This window comes from Heterocephalus glaber, unplaced genomic scaffold (genome assembly GCF_053883595.1).
Source record: "Heterocephalus glaber isolate CG9 unplaced genomic scaffold, H.glaber_assembly_v1.0 deba00001523, whole genome shotgun sequence".
In the NCBI taxonomy this organism is placed as follows: Eukaryota; Metazoa; Chordata; class Mammalia; order Rodentia; family Bathyergidae; genus Heterocephalus; species Heterocephalus glaber.
Genome location: NW_028258327.1, coordinates 31,318,237 through 31,338,164, shown reverse-complemented (window position 1 = coordinate 31,338,164; position 19,928 = coordinate 31,318,237). Strand labels below are relative to the sequence as shown.

Sequence of the window (19,928 nt, the reverse complement as noted above, 5' to 3'; positions counted from 1 at the left end):
GATTTCTTTGGAGGTGGGAATTGCTTGGAAGACAACTTCCTCCTATGCCTGAGGACCAGTGACATAGGATATAATGTAAACCTCTATAAGCCCCTACCAATCTCAGGAAATGCTATAAAAACTTCAAGGAAAAAAGAATGCCAATTTACAATTTAAAAATAAAGGGGGGATAAGATAAAATAAAGTTAAATTTTAAAAATTGGAAGGAGAGAATACAGAATCTAAGAAGTGTGATTTTAACACTGCAACAGTGTCCTCTAACCCATAGGGCACACATCCCAAGACCCCCAGTAGATGAACACCTGCAATTTCAAGCAGAGCTTATGTATGCTGTCCTTTTGCCTACACATACATTGCTTCAATAAAAGATAATTTAACCATAGATCTTAGTAATTTGGGGAGGGGTGTGTGTGTGTGTGTGTGTGTGTGTTTCTTAAGAACTTCTACCATTTCTCCTAAAGGAAGCACTTTCCGGTTGCTCTTTGGCATATCTGAATTACCACCTTCATTATTCAGTGGTGAGCCTATACAAAGCAGGACCTGCAGAACAGAGGGAAATTCACAAGCTGAGCAAGTGGAGTGGGACACACAATATTTCACCTACTCACAACAATGCACAATTTAAAACTTACAATTTCATTTCTGGAATTCTCCGTGTAGTATCTTTGGACTGAAACTGACCGCAGGTAATATACTGCAAAAAATGAAACTGCAGATAGGGGAAGACAACTATAATAACTTCCTGCTTTCATATAAACATGTAGGTAGCTCTTAATTCCTCATTTGTGACAGAAGACTCATAAACTTACTCAGAAGAAAACCCCAGTGTTAAGACATACAAGATCCTTTATTGTATCCTGAAATCTAATCTCCATAGTTGCTGTTTTGGTAAACAGGAACCACTCAAGGTCTAAAGGCAAGGGGAGGTAGATGGACCTGGAGTTAACATGGGTAACTGGGAACACTGCAAGGAAAAACTGAAGCCTTGCCTCATCAATAGAAAGAAAAGCCAGGTGGTTAGATAGGCCATTGGCCCTGCAAGTTTTCACTGTCCAGGGGGGAAAAATACACTCAATTAATAATTTATCTTTTATTGAAATTATTGAATACTTTATCTTACAATAAAGTTGATTGGAAAAAAAATGAAGAGAAAAATCAATTTTAAAAAATACACTCATGTTGAAATCAAATAAGCCAGCCAAACAGGGCACAAACCAAGAGATTCTGTAGGGTGGTTTGCTTTTCCAATAGGAATACCACTGAGTCTATGTACAACTCTGCAACGTGAAAAAAGTCATTCACGAAACACTTTAAGAAAGGAGTCGACAGCCAGTGGAGGATATGGGCCAGGTCCTCCTTCTTGCCCAAGGCTACAATAAGATTGAGGCCCACCATGCTTCCCACCAGCTCAGAAAGTCATACTCTGTGCAAATTAAGGCTTCTTATAGGTTGAATGGTTGATAAATACTTTTGTTTCTTAAAAAAAATAAGCACAGTAAAGGTGGTATCATGAGAACCTGAAGAGATGAGACCTACAGCCCAAACCAGGAAAGAAGCTACTTTCTCAGACACCTCAATTCCATGTCAACAAACAAAAACAAAGTCAATCTTTGGGTGGACTGTATGAGTTCACCAGCTGGCAAAAGCAATACAATACTGACCAATGTGCTCTGTACATCTAGGTCTGAAGATGTCATGCAAAGGGCTGCAGCTGTCACTGATGAAAGGCACAGAGCAGGCAGAGCCTCCCAAACCTAGGCACTCAGGGACCCTGTGCATGTGTGTGCGATGCCCTTAAAAATGGAAAGCAAAAGAGAAGAGACAGAATGAAGTCCTCCAACTCAGGGGACACATTAATGACCAGTTCAAAACGTCATGAGAAACCACCCCAGCAACCCAACAGCTTCCCTTCCACACCACCTGGTGCACTGCATTCTGCTGATAAGAAGAAACGGTGGCTGTTTTTTTTTTCCTTTTTCGCAAACCTGAGTAATCGTCAAAGTCAATAAATAGGGGGAGAGAATTAAGATGCTAAAATATAATGGTCAAATACCCTAGAGGGTCTAAAGCAGCAAGGATTTTTTCAAACACAGCCCTCTGTTCTGATGTGCCCAGCCTGGCACCTGGTAGGCGCACAGAGGAGCTCTGCATGTAAATGAGGACTTGGGGCAAACCCTGGGCACGAGCTACCGCCCTTTGGCCAATGTGAGCAATGCCTTGAAGAAGCAGCACCTGACTTCCTTCACCCTCTCCCCCACCACAAAAACTCTTCCCTTTTGAAGCAGTTTTTGTTAAAGGCAAAATTATAGAAGCATCATCAAGTTGAAGTCTTATTTGGTTGGAGGTGCTTGGCTGTCCCATGGCTCCACATTCTCCTGTAGGCACCATGGTGTTAGATGTGTAAGAGGTCCTCGTCACTGTCGTCGTGGAAGGACACCAGCTTGGTGGATGTCACCATCTTGTGCTGTCCAGACCTGGGCTTCCCTTTCCAGGTCTTCTCCCCAGGGACCAGCCTTGCCCTATCATCCTTCCTCTCCTGAAGGGCCTTCCGCTGTGGGTTTCTCACAGGGTGTGAACTGTCCACTCTGGCTCCTCTGCCCGCGTGAACTTTCACCTCTGGGATGGTCAAGACCTCGTCCTCACTGTCCTGGTCATCCCCATGCAGGGATGTGAGGGCCTCTGCTTTCATAGACTTGGTGGTAATGTGGCCATTTTCCTGTCCTTCCTTCACCAGTCTTGGAGGTGGCATCTGGATTTCTTCCATCAGCCACTCTGTTTCGTTCTCATCTGCCTCTTCCTCCTTGTTCACCTGCCAGGGAGCAACAGCAGAGACCACATGAGCCCCGGTGGAAATGCCCATCTGCTCTTGCTCCTGTCATTGCCTGACTTACTCCTGAGCAGGGGCCCTCCCTACTGGCATGAGCTGAGGACAGAACTCACTACCCACCAGTCATAATCCCTACTTCTCTCGTTCTCAAGTCACCACCAGAGCTGACAACAGCCTCTTGCTCCTAGTAAGGGCGACCCAACAGGAGGGCTTCTGGATGGTTACCAAGGGGGCAGGGCCAAGCCGAAGGCAGTGCTGGGGGACAAGGGCTTTCCCCACAACTGTGCGGCTGAGGAGGGGACAACATCTGGTATGCAGGAGAACTCACAGGAAGGACTTGTGTTGGGAGTCTAATTTTAAAAAGGGATTTGGCAATATCTATAACAAGCCACACACTTATTTATGCCCTTTGACCTAGACAAGGCCTTTTCTGGAAGTTTATCTGAAGGAACTCAGCCAAATGCTAGATGCACAGAGATTTTCATCATCATGGTTTTTAGACAATAGCAAAAAAGTGGAAACCACCTAAACAGCAAATACTCCTAAGCAAATCAGTCACAACCACAATAGGAGAAACTTGAAGGAAAACAAGACAAAACCATGTTAGGATGACAGGTTAAGGCCATAACTAACAGTTTTCCTCACAGGCTGCAAGCTGCCCATGCTGCTCTACTGCCACAGACCACACAGCACTGCTGCAGGGGTGGGAATGAGGACACCCCAGAGACTCAGCGGACAAGTACCTTTGAGTATTTGTAGGACACGTTGGAGCTTCTTCGACAGCAATTGGTCAGCTTGTTTATCATAATTTCCCTGTAAAAAAAGGAGACCATAATTAGTCCACTGTAGAACCAGGGGCAGGGGAGTCAAAGGCAAGCCCAGTTTTGCAGCCCGCAAGGGCTGGATAATGGTGGCTGCATGTCCTCTACAAATGTTTCCCCCTTCCCAAGGCAGAGAAGTTGAGAATGACAAATGACCCATTGTGACAGCAGGGCAACAAACTATCTGTCATGATTCAGCAGAAAAAACATGGGGTCTGAAATCAGACCGGAGAGGACTCCTGTTTCACCTCTTGGTAGTCACAAGGTCATTCACCAGTTCGCTTCCAGGTTTCCATCCATCCAGGAGCATAACAGGATAACACTCCCTGCTGCGAGCCCACGCAATGCAGAATGCACGGGGCCTCGACTGTCCCCACCCTGCCTTCTGGGAGTGGACTGTCCCAGTCAGTAGATCTCTCCCCAGAGCCCTACCTGAAAACCTGCCTGACAGTCACATGAGAAGTGGAGCAAAGAGGAGCTGATCAGATGGCACACACCTGACACAGTGGGGGCTTAATAAATGCTCACTTTTTATAATGAGAGAAAGGCACAGAGGTCAGCTGATCAGTAGGAAGTCTACTCATGAATGATGTTTAATTTTCTATCAATCTTTGGATACATCAAGAGACCAATGTCCTAAACACCCAGAGGGAATGGCTAAGGAGCCCATGCCATGACCAGGTGTGACACAAAGTCAGAACTTGTGCATGGTGCCACAGCTCTGAAATGCAGACATTTAAGAAATTGTGGTTTCTGCTGCCATAGGGAGTTTCTGAACTAAGAACTGAAAGATGTTTGCTGTGACTGGGCTCATAACGGAGCCTGACCCAGGTAGGATGCTGACCCATATATATACCTGGCCCTCACGTGTGGCTCCCCCAGGGGCCCGCCTTACCTCCGTTCCTTCTTGTGAAGCAGCAGGGCCAGCAAGCAGCCAGTGAGCGCCACCAGGAGCAGGCTGAGGATTGCCCCGACAGCCTGGCTCCGCTCCGAGAGCCCCTTGTGGCTCTGTATGTCCTCTTTGGTGCGCTCTCTGTCAAAGCCCACCCTAGATATCACAAGAAAGGGAGCCAAATCACTTGAGATTCCCAGCCCAGGGAATGGCCCTCAGTGGACTAATTAAACAAACCACTCCTACCCCCAGCCCAATAAGCCCAATCCACCTGATATGGGATATGGCAGCAGAAACTTCCTGTGAAGGAGTTTAAGGAAGGAGGATGGACACACCAATAGAAAACACTGTTTTAAGTGTCATGAAATGTCAAGCACTGAAGATGTTGGAACCGGAGGAGTTAAAGATGCCATCCCTCCAAGCCAGGTATGGGGGCACTTGCCCATAATCTCAGGACTCTGGTAAGTAAGATAAAAAGTTCCAGCCCAGCCTGGGAAACAAAGCAAGACCCTGTCTCAAAATTTTAAAAGTCTGGGGATAGAGCCCAGTGTCAAGACTCTGGGTTCAACTCCCAGTACTGCAGAACAGAAACTAAAAAAAGAAGGAGCCATCTGCACACTGCACTGATTCTGGGCAAACATTGGCCATCATCCAGGAAGGGGCTTCTGCAATAGCGCCACCTTGCAATCCAGTCCTGGCGCTTTCCAGAGTAGAAGAAACACTCAGGACACCTGACCTGGGCATGGACAGTGCTAGTGACACTTGCCAGCCTTTCCACAGCCTCCCCAACAGGCCAACATTCAGACCTTCAAGGACAGGTAATGTACTTCCATGACATTACACATTCAAGGGAAGAGGGAAAACGGGTATTATAAAAGGTGAAAGAACTGGGCTGCTATCCCTCTCTGTCAGAAAACAATGTTTGTACTACAACCTGATGCTTCTGATCTGTCTGGCCTCCTGTCATTCAGGGCCACCACATGCATGTCCCCCACAACAGGAGGCTAAGCACAGCAATAAGAAGTATCTCGACCACTCATACCAGACATGCTGGCACACGCCTGTAATCCCAGCACTGAAGAGTCTGAGGCACGAGGATCATGCTAGTTTGAGGCCACCCGGGCTACATACTGAGTTTAAGGACAGTCTGAATACACAGCGAGATCTTGACTCAAAAAACAAACAAAGTGGGCCAAGGATTTAGCTCAGTGGTTCCAGCGCCTGCCTTGAAAGCGCAAGGTCCCCAGTTCAATCCCCAGGACAAAAAAAACCAAAGTATCTGGACCGCTCAGGATAAAAGAGAAGCCACACACAGAAGTCAGACACCGAGGCTGCAGGCTATTCATTTAGAAAGTAAGTATAGATCATCTGGCTCCAAAATAATTCAAATTAGGCTGTAGGAAACCAACCAAAGGCTTGGCCACATAAGGTCAGGTGGTCTGTGTCAAAGTTCAGTGTAAGTCAAACAACTAAAAGATCAGAAAGACAAGAAACAACAGGAAGAGCTTGGCATTCACCCCTATCCTGGCCTACAGCTGGTTATCTCTGCAGGAGGGGGATGTCACCACACCTGACAGACACTTAGAACCCCGCAGACTTCTCCCTTCAAACCCAGAAACCGACCCAGTCAAAACTGGCATGGACTGCTTAGAAACCCATTAGCTGTATCAGGACATTTTCACTTTATTAATTTGGTTTAATTTCTACTGTTGATTTTTTTTTTAAGTCACGGCTTACTTAGAAGTGGGTTTTTGTTTTTTAATGTATTTATAGATTTTAGTTATTTTTTGTTCTTGGTTCCTCACTTAATTCCAACATACATACCGTTTATATGGTGCCTATGTTTAGATATTCACAAAGACTTGTCCACTCCCTGGTTTTTCCAAAGCTTAGCAAATGTTCTGAGTGAGTGAAAGAATGAGTAATTCTCCAAGCGTTGAACAGTGCTCTCCGTATGTCTATTCTATCCAGCTCTCCTCAGAGTCACCCCAGCCTCCCAGTTACTCTTTGCGGATGTGGCCCAGCTATCACCGAGCTAAGGTGAGTTGGCACTTCTGCCTGTGTGTGGCCTGTGGGTTCTGCTTCACATGCAGAAGCTGCCTGCTCAGGCTGACAGGCGTTCGGGTCTCCTGGGTCTTCCTAATGAACTCACCCTTCTACGGTTCCCCTGCATTTTCTGACAGTGTCTCGCTTTATCCAATGTTACCACAACCACTCCATCTTTCCTTCAGACTGTTATTTTCCTGGCACTTTTTTTTTCTTATCACTTTGAACTCTGAGCTTTTCTGTGTCCTTGTTTTAGGCATATTGTATTCCCTGTAAACACAGGTGTTTTTAAAATTCAACTTTGACAATTGGTCTTTTAATTAGAAGTTTATTTATATTTCTTGTTGGGTTTTGGGGGGTGTTTTTTGGTACCAGGGATCAAACTAGGGACCTTGCGTTTGCGAGGCAGGCAGTGGAACCACTGAGCTAAATCCCCAGCAGTTTATTTATATTTAAAATGATCACTGATATATTTAGATTTATTTCTACCATCTTAGGCTATTCCTACATGCCTTTGATTTTGTTTCTGCTTCTCTTCCCTTTTTTGTCTTCTCTGGGGAACCTGAATTTATTTTTCTTTTCTTCACTACTGCATTAGAAATTATATTACATATTTTTATTTTAGTGATTGTTCTTAAAAAATTGGCATGCATACAAAACAAAAAGGTTAAAATTAATCAGTAAGAAACTATTTCTTCTATGCAGCTTACAAACTACTGCTGCCCAGTATTTTCACTTTTACATGATTCTTTAATTCAATAATTTAGCTTCCCCTGCACTTGTAGAGTCTTTTGTACACCTGCTATTCTGATGCTTCACAACTGTGTGGGCCTTCCTGTCACTGCTACTAACTGTGCTGGGCACACAAGAGCCCCTTCCATCTCCAGATGCAGGTTTATTAACCTTTGAAAAATAATTTAATAAAAACAAAAATACTGGGCCGGGGATTTAGCTCAGTGGTTCTATTGTCTGCCTGGTAAGCGCAAGGTCCCAAGTTTGATTGCTGGTACCACAAAAAAAAAAGCATAAATACATAAGCACTGACTACTGCTGTACCCACATTGTGAAGTACCCAATTCTGGAAAGTAAGGAAGGGCATAAAAGAGTTATCTGCAGGAAGTCAACAAAGAGAATATAAAATATTCATCAAAAACAACAAGGTAGCTGAACATGGTGGTGTTCACCTGTAATTCCAGAGCTATGGGAGGCTGAGACAGGAAGATCACCAAGCTTAAGCCTGTTCTAGGCAACGTAGTAGCTTACTGAGACTCTATCTCAAAGTAAAAAATGTTTAAAAAGGCTGGGGACGTAAGCTCAGTGTCAAGACCCTGGGTTCAATTCCCAGTACCAAGAAAGCACTGACATAAATTCTAGAAGAAATAGCTAAAAGAAACTAAAAAGGGTGATATCTCAATTTTCATTAGAATGATAGCTGTCACTTGTTTTTTTTTTATATTTACATTTGATTTAAACATATCCAACTGATACTTCGATAAAATGAAAAAACCTAAACAGGGAGTATCCTGCCTTGTGACCACACCTGTAACACTTCAGCCATCCACCCTGGTGTGAGTAAAGACATTGGGAGTGCCTTGTTTGAGCACTGTACACTACTGCTTTTAACTTCTGTTTTTTATTTCCCTTGAAGTCTTTACTGCTTTATCAATGTGTTAAGAGATGTAAGCACCTCCAGTTCCCGATACTATGAATGTCATAAAAAGCAGCTTTTCCTTGGAACCTTCCTCTCTGGTTCTGAAGTGGGACCCCAAAGTCCCATGAACTGGGCCCTCAAGATGCATCTCCTTTTCCCACTCACAGCAACCTGACTTCTATGTGCCCAGCCTGACAGAACCTCTAAACATACACAGAAAACCTTAAGGAAGGATTTAGCCTACGGTATTTTAATCTCTCAGTGTCAAGAAAGTGTACTCTTGAAATTTTATTAATTTTTTAATTCACATTTTCCTTCTTTCACAAAGAACATCTAGTTTTAATCCTTTTTCATTTTGTAGTAACTTCTTCAGAACACTACATGTGTTTGCAGATGACATGATATTTTACGTATAAGACCCTAAAAACTCCACCAAAAGACTTCTAGATTTGACAACCAAACTCAGTAGCATAGCTGGATACAAAGTCAACACTCAAAAATCAATAGCGTTCCTGTACACAAATAACAAACTCACTGAAAGAGAAATTAGGGAAATACCTTTCACAATAGCATCCAAAAAAATTAAATACCTAGGAATCAATCTAACGAAGGAAGTAAAAGCCCTCTACATTGAAATCTACAGTATTCTGAAAAAGGAAATCAAAGAGGATATCAGAAAATGGAAAGATATCCCTTGTTCTTGGATAGGAAGAACCAAAATAGTGAAAATGGCCATATTTCCAAAATTGTTACACAGATTTAATTCAATTCAAATCAAAATTCCAACAGCATTTTTATCTCACAGAATTAGAAAACACGATCCTAAAATTCATTTGGAACCAGAGACCTAGAATAGCAAAGGCAATTCTAGGCAACAAAGGGAAGGCAGGGGGCATCACAATCCCGGACCTCAAATTATACTACAAATCTGTGATAAAAACAGCATGATACTGGCAAAAGAACAGGCCCAAGGATCAATGGAACAGATTAGAAGATGCAGAAACAACTTCAGACATATTCAGCCACCTCATCTTTGACAAAGGAGCCAAACACCTTCACTGGAAGAAAGATAGCCTCTTTAATAAATGGTGCTGAAAAAACTGGCTTTCCACATGCTGAAGATGAAAACTAGACCCATATATTTCATTATGCACTAACCTAAAATTGAAATGGATCAAAGATCTAAATATTAAAACAGAAACACTAAATCTGCTAGAAGATAAAAGAGGTAGAATGCCTGAGGACATAGAAGGAGGCAAAGACTTCATGAACAAAACCTCAGTCACACGGGAACTAGCACAAAGAATCAAGAACTGGGCTCTCATCTTACTAAAAAGCTTTTGCACAACAAGAGAAACCACTAACAGAGTGAAGAGACAACTCTCAGAGTGGGAAAATATTTTGCCAGCTCAGACAAAGGACTACTATCTAGAATATATAAAGACCTCAAAAAAATCAGAACCCCCAAATTTAAATACCCAATCCAAAAATGGGCATCAGAAATGAACAGACATTTCTCAGATGAAGAAGTAGAAACAGCAAATAAATATATGAAAATTGTTCAACATCACTGGTTATTTGAGAGATGCAAATTAAAACAACTCTGAGATTCCATCTCACTCCAGAAAGAATGGCTATCATCAAGAAAACAACCAATAACAAATGCTGGCAGGACTGTGGGGAAAAAGGAAACCTTTTCCACTGTTAATGGAAGTGCAGACTGGTGCAAACACTGTAGAAATCAGCGTGGAGATTCCTCAAAAAACTAAAACTAGAGGTTCCATTCGACCCAGCTATTCCCTTTCTTGTTATCTTCTTGAAAGAATTAAAAGCACCCTACCAAAGCAATATATGCACATTCATGTTTACAGCAGCACAGTTTGTAATAGCTAAATCTTGGAAACAGCCCAAAAGCCCATCAACTGATGAATGGATAAAGAAGATGTGGTTTTTTCACACAACGGAGTATTACTCTGCCATAAAGAAGGATGAGTATAAAACAATTACAGCTACATGGATGGACCTTGAGAGCATACTCTTAAGTGAAATAAATCAGACATGTGTGTTTAAATACTGCTTTGTTTCTCTGGTGTGAGAAACCGAAAGTGGAAATGAGGACTAAAATGTTAATCAAATGGGAAGGGAAACAAGGGAGCGGAGAGGGAGAAAGGAAAGAAAGGACAAGAAAAAAAAGTGAAAATAGAAGGAAAAATTGGAAACAAAGCTTTTGTATATAGGGAAGGAAGGGGGGTAATGGGAAAGAAAGAGGTGGGATATATCGTGTACAGGTGCAAATTCCCTACAATGAGTGTTATCATTATGTATGTCTAAAATGTACCAATAAATATTTTACTATTTAAAAAAAAGGAAGCCATAGTCTCCTCTGAAGAAAAAAAAACAAAACACTACAGGTGTGTGCAAAAGCTGAAGTACCATAAGTGAAATGACAACCTAAAGCCTCTTTTCATGATTATGAAGCTAAAAGTCCTTATGCCCGTGTCCCTAGAACAATTTAGGACAAAGCTATTTTTTGCTGAGGTAGCACCTGTAAGTGAAAAAAGGATCTAAGATCTAAGAAATATGACTGGAATTTTCCCATCATCCCTACCACTGCTGTCTGCCACTGGTAGGTTCCTTTCTCAGGAAATGACATGGTAAGAATTCATTTTTCTCTTGATATTAAAATCACTGGACAGAGAATGGAAAGCTTATGAGAAATGTTAGCCTGGGTGAAGTAAGAAGAAAGTAAATCCAAGATGAATACTGTGTGAGCCCCAGTGGTTCTGAGCCAAGGAGCACCAGCTCCCAAAGAGGAGAATGTGGCCCATAGCAGCATACCTCTCCCTGCCTGGGTAGCTCAGGGTCAAAGTGACCCCACCTTGCTGCCCAGGGGAACCCGGCCTATGGTTCATTTTCAAGTTCCATAGAACATGTTTTTCACTCATTCAAACACAGAAAATACCTCATCCCAGTCAAAGTGAAATTTTACCATATAAAACCTGCACCAGATACAAAGAGAAGATGTGCTGAGAATCAAAGACAAAGCCTGGCTAGTGCTTGCCCCAGCAGCTGAGGCCAAGGAGGTGCAGATGAACAGCATGGAGTGCTCAGGTGGGACCCAGCTTGGGACACTGTGTGCATGAAGGAAGCACAGCTAATGCTGCTGGAGTGATGGGTTACAGCAGCATGCTGACAATCATGGGGGCAGGGTGCTGGCTTGAGGGGATAGAACCATCTCTATTTTTTGTGCAGGTCTGAATACTTTACAATAAAACACTAGGGAAAACATGAACACATCAACTTGTGTGGGGTATAATGGGCTCAGGAAGGCCCCACAGGCCCCTGGGGATGGCCAAGGCAGGGACCACACCAAGGCTCTGCAGGGCAGTGTGGGAGCGAATTGCCAAGGAGCTGAGGAGCCCGAGCGGCAGCTCTACACCTAGAGACATGGCCCTGCGGGTTTCTCTTCCTGCCCTCTAGAACAGTTTTTGAGAGGGCACAGGGCAAAGTGCTGAGCATCCAGGACACTGTACTTACCCCAGGGGGCACACAGCAGAGGTGTACCAGGAGAAGAGGTACTGGCAGTCGGCGGTCTCATGACTGAACTCAGGTATCCCTTCCTTTACCAGAGGGTCACAGTGGAAGAAGATGGTGGAGGAGACTGACTTTGTCTTATCTTTCCCACACTTGGAGGAAGAGGCAAATACAACATCGAGATCGCCATCTGTGAAGCAGGAAGCAGCACACACAGCCAAAGCAGTTACCACCAGCCTCCCGGGCACAGACCTCATAGGCAGACTCAAAATCAGATGTAACGATATAATGTGCAATGTCCCACGTATGGTCAGCTTTCATAGTTTAAACAAGCTCACCCAAGGACATTCAGAGAGCCCTTGCCCTAAGTAAGCACACCTCACCAAAGAGGCCAGACCTCTGACTTTGGCTCACAACATGGCAAGGAATGGGGCTGAAGATGGCATCAGCCCACTTGGGGAGAGAAACCAACTATATGGACAATCAGTCAATCAATCAATCGGGCCTGCACAATGGTACCCCAGCAAAAATTCTGGACACCAAGCTCAGCAAGCATTCTGGCTACACTACTCCACACATGGTATCTGGTCCCATCAGGGAGAGGCCAGCAGAAGCTTTGCATCTGAGTCCTCCTGGACCCTGCCTCACCCACCCACCCACCCTATCCTCCCTCAACCCGTTCTTATGGTGGACTGTAATCTACATCCTTCTGCTGCCACCATAAACCCAAATACAGCAGCTTCCAGTGAGACCTGTGAGTTCTTCTATTACATTACTAACTGGGAGAGAGGTTCTGAGAACTTGCCACTGGTGTCAGATGTGAGAGGTCTCTGTGTGCTCTCTGCTTAACTCTGGCTGGCTCACACTCTCTGTGAGCAAAGGCATTTCAGTATGGGATGGAGCTGTCCATAGGAACCCAGGGAAGAGGTGGGGTACAATGGGCCAAGGCAGGAACTGACCAAGGCACTGCAGGGCAGTGTGGCAGCATATCACCAAGGAGGTGAGGAGCCGAGGCGGCAGCTCTACACCTAGAGACAGGGCCCTGCAGGTTCTTCTTCCTACCCTCAGGAATGATCAAAGACTCATGAGTACAAGAGCTACTTTTTTGGTGCTGGTGAATGAAGAAAGCAGAAAAGTCTGGAAGGGATTTCCTTACCTAAGAATAAAGGCACATGTATACATACACACACACCACCGTGCCTCACATGGATGTCCTGAAAGCTGGAGGTTCTAAAAGTCTACCCAGTATAGTCGTGTGGACACAAAAGTAAAGGCTTTACTCATAACCAGCATGGTGCTGTGGAACCTGAACACTCCCACACATTCAAAGAACATAGAAACCCTGGGTGTGTGAAAGCAGACTTCCTCAGGTTGGGGAGGTGGGCGGCCAAGGCATGACAGCAAAGGTGACCCATATAAAGCAGGTTGCAGAAGGACTGCAAGCTTATAGATACACAATGGCTGGAGCCATGCTTGCAGCCAGTAGAACTGAGTGCAATCTGTCAAAGATCTTCAAGTTGTATGGAAAAGAACTTGGCCTTTCCTCTGTGCATGCTGAAGGCTCTAAAAGCAATCCTTTAGCATCAACCACTATTTACCCATTAGCCCCTCAGGGCCAGGCCTTGAGGAGACAGGACAGCAAGGCAGGACAAGAGGTGCTTGTGATGTGTGCATCTGACCCCAAGTTACTGGAGGTGTCACTAAAGTGACAAGAAAGCAAAAGAACAGGGAAACAGGTAGTTTTTCTATGAAGTGGAATTATGAGAATGAATGAGTTGATCAAATTTCCTACTGCCTCACAGGCCCAAAGGCAGAACAAGCACTTCATTTCTATCCAGGGGCTATAGTGCTCATGGTGCCCAGGGCCCAGCCATAGCTCTGGGGCCAGGATCCAAAAGGTTAGCCCGTCTCCTGGTGACCCTCCATTAGGCACTACTGTAGGCCTGTTGCTACTGGGCCCCAGGTTCCTGAGCATGGAGCTCATGCTTCCTCCCAGACTCCATTCTCTTCCCCGCTCAGGGTTCTCAACAGCCTTTCCTATCAGAAAGGCTGAGGTTCCCAACACACCCTTAAAAATTTAATATAGCCACACAGTTCAAAAATCAAATAATGAAAGGCACACAATGAAAGACAAGCTGTTTGACAAAAGGGCAGGAAGATTCTCTCATGACTCTCATGACAAAGGTGAGGGCAACCCCTTCCTCAGAGACCCTATCAAACCTCCTCATGCTCTTCTCTCACAAGTGGGCCGGCAGTAAGAGTCAGCCTGCATCTTGGATCTTTTTGGTGAGTATGAAATTCTTAGCCTTCTCTAACACTGATTTAAGTTTCAAAATAAGGACACCATCAGGCTTAACTCAAGTTCAGTAATTCTGCCTGCCCCTGTCCCGTGAGCAGCTCTGGCTCACAAAGGTGCCATACTAGCCCTGTGTTCACTGAGGCAGGATTCACCTGCAGCCAGATGTTCAGGCCTTAACAGACTGTGCACTTCCCTTCAGAGCATATCTTAGAATCACAACAGGGCTTTTATTTGAAAACTGTGATGAGTTTGCTGATGGAAATGTTAAAGCCCTTTCTCCGAGGGAGTTAAGCACAGAAGGCTGATGGGGGTGGAGAGTTACCCTGGATGTAGTACTTGGTCCTGTCCGAGGTGCCCACTTTCCTGATGAAGTGCTCGCCATTCAGCTTCATCTGGCAGATGTTGGCTCCGAAGCAGGCTGGGTTGGAAGAACTGGTGATGGAGGAGAGCTGGATTTCATACAGGTAGCTGTCCCCATTGGTTCTCATGTCCCCAGAGGCACTGAACAGTCTGAGAGGCAGTAGAAAGAGCACAGTCTTTCAGGTTGGGTTTAAACAGAACCACCTCACCCCTAGTTCTTGGAGGGACTGTGGAGTCCAGATGTTTCCTTTCCCCTGCATCCTGAAGCCAGGGCAGTGCTTCCATGACCCCAGAGTCTCTAGAGCACCAGCTTCTGCCTCAGTTGTCCTACTGCACTAAGGCTCCATGTTCTGGTGTGAAAGCATCTTTCTCCAAGGCTATGACCCACAGCTGGGAATCCCAGAGGAGTCTCACCCAACCCTGCTTCCAGAGGGCTTTGGCTTCTACCCCAGGTTCATCAGGAGGTGGGGACAGGAGGCTATTTTGAACAAGAATTAACCATTTTTGGTGTTAAACATTAGTAGCTGAGTAACGCTTTTCTTTTGGTTTAAGTAAAATATGACTCTTCCAGCAACAGTAACTAAAACATACAAACCTATTTCTGTTATGGAGCTCTCACTAAGAAAAGACCGGAATTACTGGTTTATTTTTTAATATGCCTCATGCTCATAAGGAAAATGTTTCACTTACTTAAAATAAATATCCCCAAGGCTGAAGCTCTTGCCATTCACAGGGTTGGTGAGGGTCCCATTCACCATCTGCACCTCTTGAGGCCGCACGGCGCATGCTGCCCGAGAGTCCCAGCGGAAATAGTAGGTACAGCTGTCGATGTCAAACCTGAGAGGATGCACAGACAGGTCACCTCCCAGGTGGGTATAAAGAGACCCTGGCCAGGGCCCGGAAAGAGCTCACTGGCCCTCACTGGCTCACTGGCTAGCTGGGTTTTCAAGGCCTCCCTGACAGCCCCATGGCTTCACAGGGACTCTAGGCAGTCCCCACACTGCACAGCACAAAGAGCTCCAGGGTGGGAGGGAAATGTCATTCACCTTTTTCTAGCACTGTGGAAGATCACTGTGTAGCATGTCAGTAATGTAAAAAAAGAAGACAAGTATTGGATGCAAATGTTTTAAATTTTGGAAAATGTACATTGAGAGTTGAAAATACTTGCTCCTAGATTTCTAAATTTCTGACTTAAAAGCTCAGACTCAGAGACAGAAAAGTTCTCAGGCAATTTCTGGAACTCCTTTTTCCAAGCCCAGCTTCCAGAAGGAATCTGTTCCCAAACAGTTCACGTGCTCCCCCTGCTGGCCATACGTCCCCTAGTACCATAAAACTCTGCCAGGAGAATTCAAAAATAATCCAAGAGCCTCTCTGGTGCAGGTCCCACCTGCTCCTGGATCTCCGACAGGTTGCTGGGTGATATAACCAATGCCCCCTTGGCTCTACCATGATATTGAAAGACAGAGGCCAATCCAACACTGTCAACCAGTACACTCAGCACTACCCAGTTCGGGACCTTAATGTCTCAGGTAAGTGAGGCTGAAGAAGTTGCATCAGCCTACCAATGGAATGTCTCTGCACCCTACCCAGGGACTCCTCCCTGTGGTCCCCAGGCCCCAGCCCTTGCCTGTGCCAATACCCTAAGCATCCTCTCCCCGGTGTCCACCTTCCCTGCCCCCTTGGCCCCGAGAGGCCTTGCAGAGCTTAAGAACGCTCTGGCATCCCTCACCTCTTGAACGAAGGCCTGCCCACAGTCTTTGCACAGGTCAGCTCTATAACAGAGGACGCAGTCTTATTTTCACCACAGGGATAGCCTTTTGAGTAAGTAACAATAACTCTGTCATCTAAAACACAAAAGTGATTAAATTGAAGTTATTTCTAGTGTGCACTAAAAGCCTGATGTCAGAAGTCAAAATCAACTTGAAGGGGCCAGGACAAGTGTGTTCTATTGAGTTGTTCTCACCACCACCTAGTGCAGTGGCAGCCTCTGTCCTGCGCCGCCCCCACCACCAGCAACAGTAAACTTCGGTTCGAACCTCAGCCCTTCTGCTCAAAAATTTCATGGCTCCAAGATGTTGACTTTCTGAGCCTCTACTGCCTCACAAGTGTATGGACTCAGGTGTGACGGGTGCAGAGAAGGGGTGTGCAAGAACCTCAATAACAGCAGCTGTCAGCACATGCCCTAAGTTTCAATATCTACGGCAGCACAGTAACTGCGTACCAACTCTCATGTCCCTGCTGAGAGCCTACCAGTGGCTGTTCCAGCTACCATGGAGAGGACAGCCTGAGCCACCCTGGCTCAACGACATCTTCAGGGCACAGTGTGGCACCTTTAGGAGAAGCACATGTCCTTAAGCCTTAAACCGTTAGAGGAAAGAGCATGTGGAGGAAGGATGGGAACAGCCCTTACTTCCCACATATTCCCTACAGGATACAGGCCAGAGCAACAAAGTCTGCTGGACAAGGGAGTGACTCCAGGCTCTCAGCTCTGGCACAAATTCAAAGCTGCTCCTGTTCAATGTTTTAAATACTGCCAGGGCCAGGATGTAGCTCAGTGGCACTGTGCCTGCCTGCCAAGCACAAGATCCTGAGTTTGATCCTCAGTACCAGAAAAAAAAAAGCATTAATTTTAAATACTATGTTTCTGTGTTAAATTTTAAGAAAATTTCCAGTTTTAAGTAAGCTTAAGCCCCCGGACAACAGAATCAAACACTCACAGGTCTTAATAGTACAGATGTCTCATACCACATGAGCAGTACACACATGCTTCCACGCCTCAGCTGTCCTTGTGTGAACAGCCCATCTTGTCTGCCTCGGGGAGTTCAGACTACTGTGGTTATGAGTCTGCTCCCCAGAACTCATGGTTTGAAATTTAACCCCCAACACAGAAGAGGTAGGTTATGAGATATGTGTCCTTGTGAACGGATAATGCCATCATCAGAGAAGGTTCCTGAGAATAAACAAGTTTGGTCCCTTTCCTTTATCTCTCCTTCTTATTGTCCTTTGCCACGGGATGACACAGCAAGAAGACCCTCAACAGATGCTAGCCCCTCAATCCTAGACTTCTGTTTCCAGAACTGTGAGAAATAAAATTTCCCAAAATCAGGCATTCTGATACTGCAGCGCAAGATGGATTAGCAGAATACTGGCACAGGGGTGGTGGCATGTGTGTTGCCATGACAAGGGGGTTCAGATCTAGGTGATGAGGAAGTCAGGAGAGTGTGAAGGAATGGCTAGAAATGCCCTAATAGTGGGCAGAAAACATTAAAGGCAACACTAGCAAGGGCTCAGAAGAGTAGTACATAAACCATATATATAATAACTGCACAGAGACTGACTATTCAAAGTGGTTGTGACAGGATATTGATAGAATGTAGCCAGCAAAGGCCTTTTTGACAAGTCTAAGATGGAAATTAGGAATGTTGCATTGGAAATAACAGTAAAGGCCACCTTTCTCTTAAAAGAACTTGGCAGATTTGTGTCCAAGTCCTAGGGCTTCATGCAAGGCAAACTGACTCTCAGACCAATGGGCCAGGATATCTGGCAGAAGCCACATCTAAACTGCTATGGATTCAGGGAGCTGCGAGGCTTCCTTTGGGTGTTTACAGCAAAATAAGGAAAGAGAGAAATGATTTAAAGACAGAATTTATAATTAAGAGGAAAGCAAAAAGTGAAACTTTTGAAAACAGCCTGACCACATACAGAATGAAAAGGCATGTTTAGGAGAAGACATTGAGTGTGTCCAAGTAATCTTTGCTATAGAGATCACCAGGCTCGGTGGGAACCAGGTGCTATTTGGGAAGGCATTCAGAGATGCAGGCAGGCCAGATATGAGTTCAGCCTGAGCACTCAGGGACTTAGGAAGACCTTGTCTCAAAATAAATAAGGGCTGAAGATGTAGCCTGATGCAAAGGTACTGGGTTCAATCCCTAGTACGGGTGGGGAAGGGAGAAAGCTCACTCATCTTGGAGGCCACACAGCTAAGCAATATCTTCTGAGTCTTCCACTAGCCTGGCTGCAGGTGATACCTCTGACTAAAGCTGCCTAATAAGTTATAACTGTAGCCTTCCACTCTCTCTCCCATTCTGTCTCCAAGGAAAGATGCCTTCTGTATCTTAATGATTAACTTCCAGGTTAGCTATTCCCAGGAGACTAAAAGGATGTAAGCCCTAAAACTTACTAATCACTACCTTTTCTCTAGATTTACAGAACGTCTGATTATATGCAGATAACATCAAAGCATGGGTGAAGGATTTGCTAATCTCGTTCTTTATTTAAAGATAATATAATGTTTAACTTGCAGGGAAATAACCTGTTTTCTCTAGAAGAATTACTGGGACTGATCTCAAGAATATTCTAACAGAAAAAAAATACAGGCCCTAGATGATGAAGACCTGTATACAGTGTACCCTTTGTGCCCACTGCCCCTGCTCCCCCAGCTCCATTAAAAAGCCCTTTGTGCTCCCTAGCAACCCAAGATAGCCTTTGTCAGCAATAACCTCTACCGCTTTAGTTGCCAGCTTTCCAAACACAGGTCTTTCCTCTCCTTAACCCAACAAGGTGACCTTAAGTCACTGGACTTTTCAAGCAGGAAGCAGAGCAAACATTAAATTAAGATTTAAGACTGTCTGCCCTGTTGAATTCTGAACTTACTTAGAACTAGTTATCCTTTTCTTCTTGCCTTTTTTTTTTGGTATGGGAAAGTCTAGCTCACCCCTATCTGCCATTCTGTTTTGAAAACATGTGACTTTGTTTTGATTTCATAGGCTTACAGCTGAGGGGGAGTTTGCCTTCAGTTCTCCCATACCTGATTTAGATGAGACTCTGGACATTAGGCTTTTGAGTTGATGCTGGAACACCACTTACGGGTTACTGGAATAGAATACGTGTATTTTATGTGGAAGACATAAATTTGGGGACCATGGGAAAAATGCTATGGTGTGAATGTGTCCCCCAAAGTTCATGTGTTGGAAACTTAATTGCCAAAAATATAGCAGTACTTGGGGGTGGACTTTTAAGAAGCCCCTCCCACACTTAGCCTTTCCTCAGCAATGCAGAAAAAGCAGCAATAGTGAATCAGATTCCCCAAAGGGAGGGCAAATCTCAGTGGCAGACCTGGCCACTACTTCTTGTAAATCAACTCCCCTTCCACTACCAATCTCCAGAATTTAAGGTTTTGTTTCGTTTTTTGTGAGGCAGGTGGCAGAACCACTGAGCTAAATCCTTGGCCCTTTTGTTTTGTTTTTTGTGGTAGTACTAGGGAACTGAACCCAGGAACTCACTCATACGAGGTAAGCACTGTACCACTGAGCTACTCCCCTAAACCTCAGCGTTTGATTTTTATCAGAGGTTACAGAGGTTTCCTCAGAATTTCCTTTCTTCACTTTGATACCTGGAGCTGACTTACATCATCCAGTGGCTTAATCAACAAAGAGGGAATCCCATCTTATCCTCATGGGCAAAGAGGAATATTTTTTGAGTACCTCTAAAACATCCAA

General features: G+C 44.8%; 1 protein-coding gene across 1 annotated transcript in view; it reads right to left on the bottom strand.

The window, feature by feature from the left end:
- Nucleotides 1–1,075: 1,075 nt before the first annotated feature.
- Igf2r (insulin like growth factor 2 receptor) overlaps nt 1,076–19,928 on the bottom strand; it is a 134,527-nt gene continuing 115,674 nt past the window's right edge. Inside the window, 7 exon segments of the mRNA NM_001310295.1 lie at nt 1,076–2,809; nt 3,571–3,640; nt 4,544–4,696; nt 11,775–11,961; nt 14,393–14,580; nt 15,121–15,267; nt 16,160–16,274. Coding sequence (NP_001297224.1) covers nt 2,393–2,809; nt 3,571–3,640; nt 4,544–4,696; nt 11,775–11,961; nt 14,393–14,580; nt 15,121–15,267; nt 16,160–16,274 — 1,277 coding nt within the window. The 3' untranslated portion in view covers nt 1,076–2,392.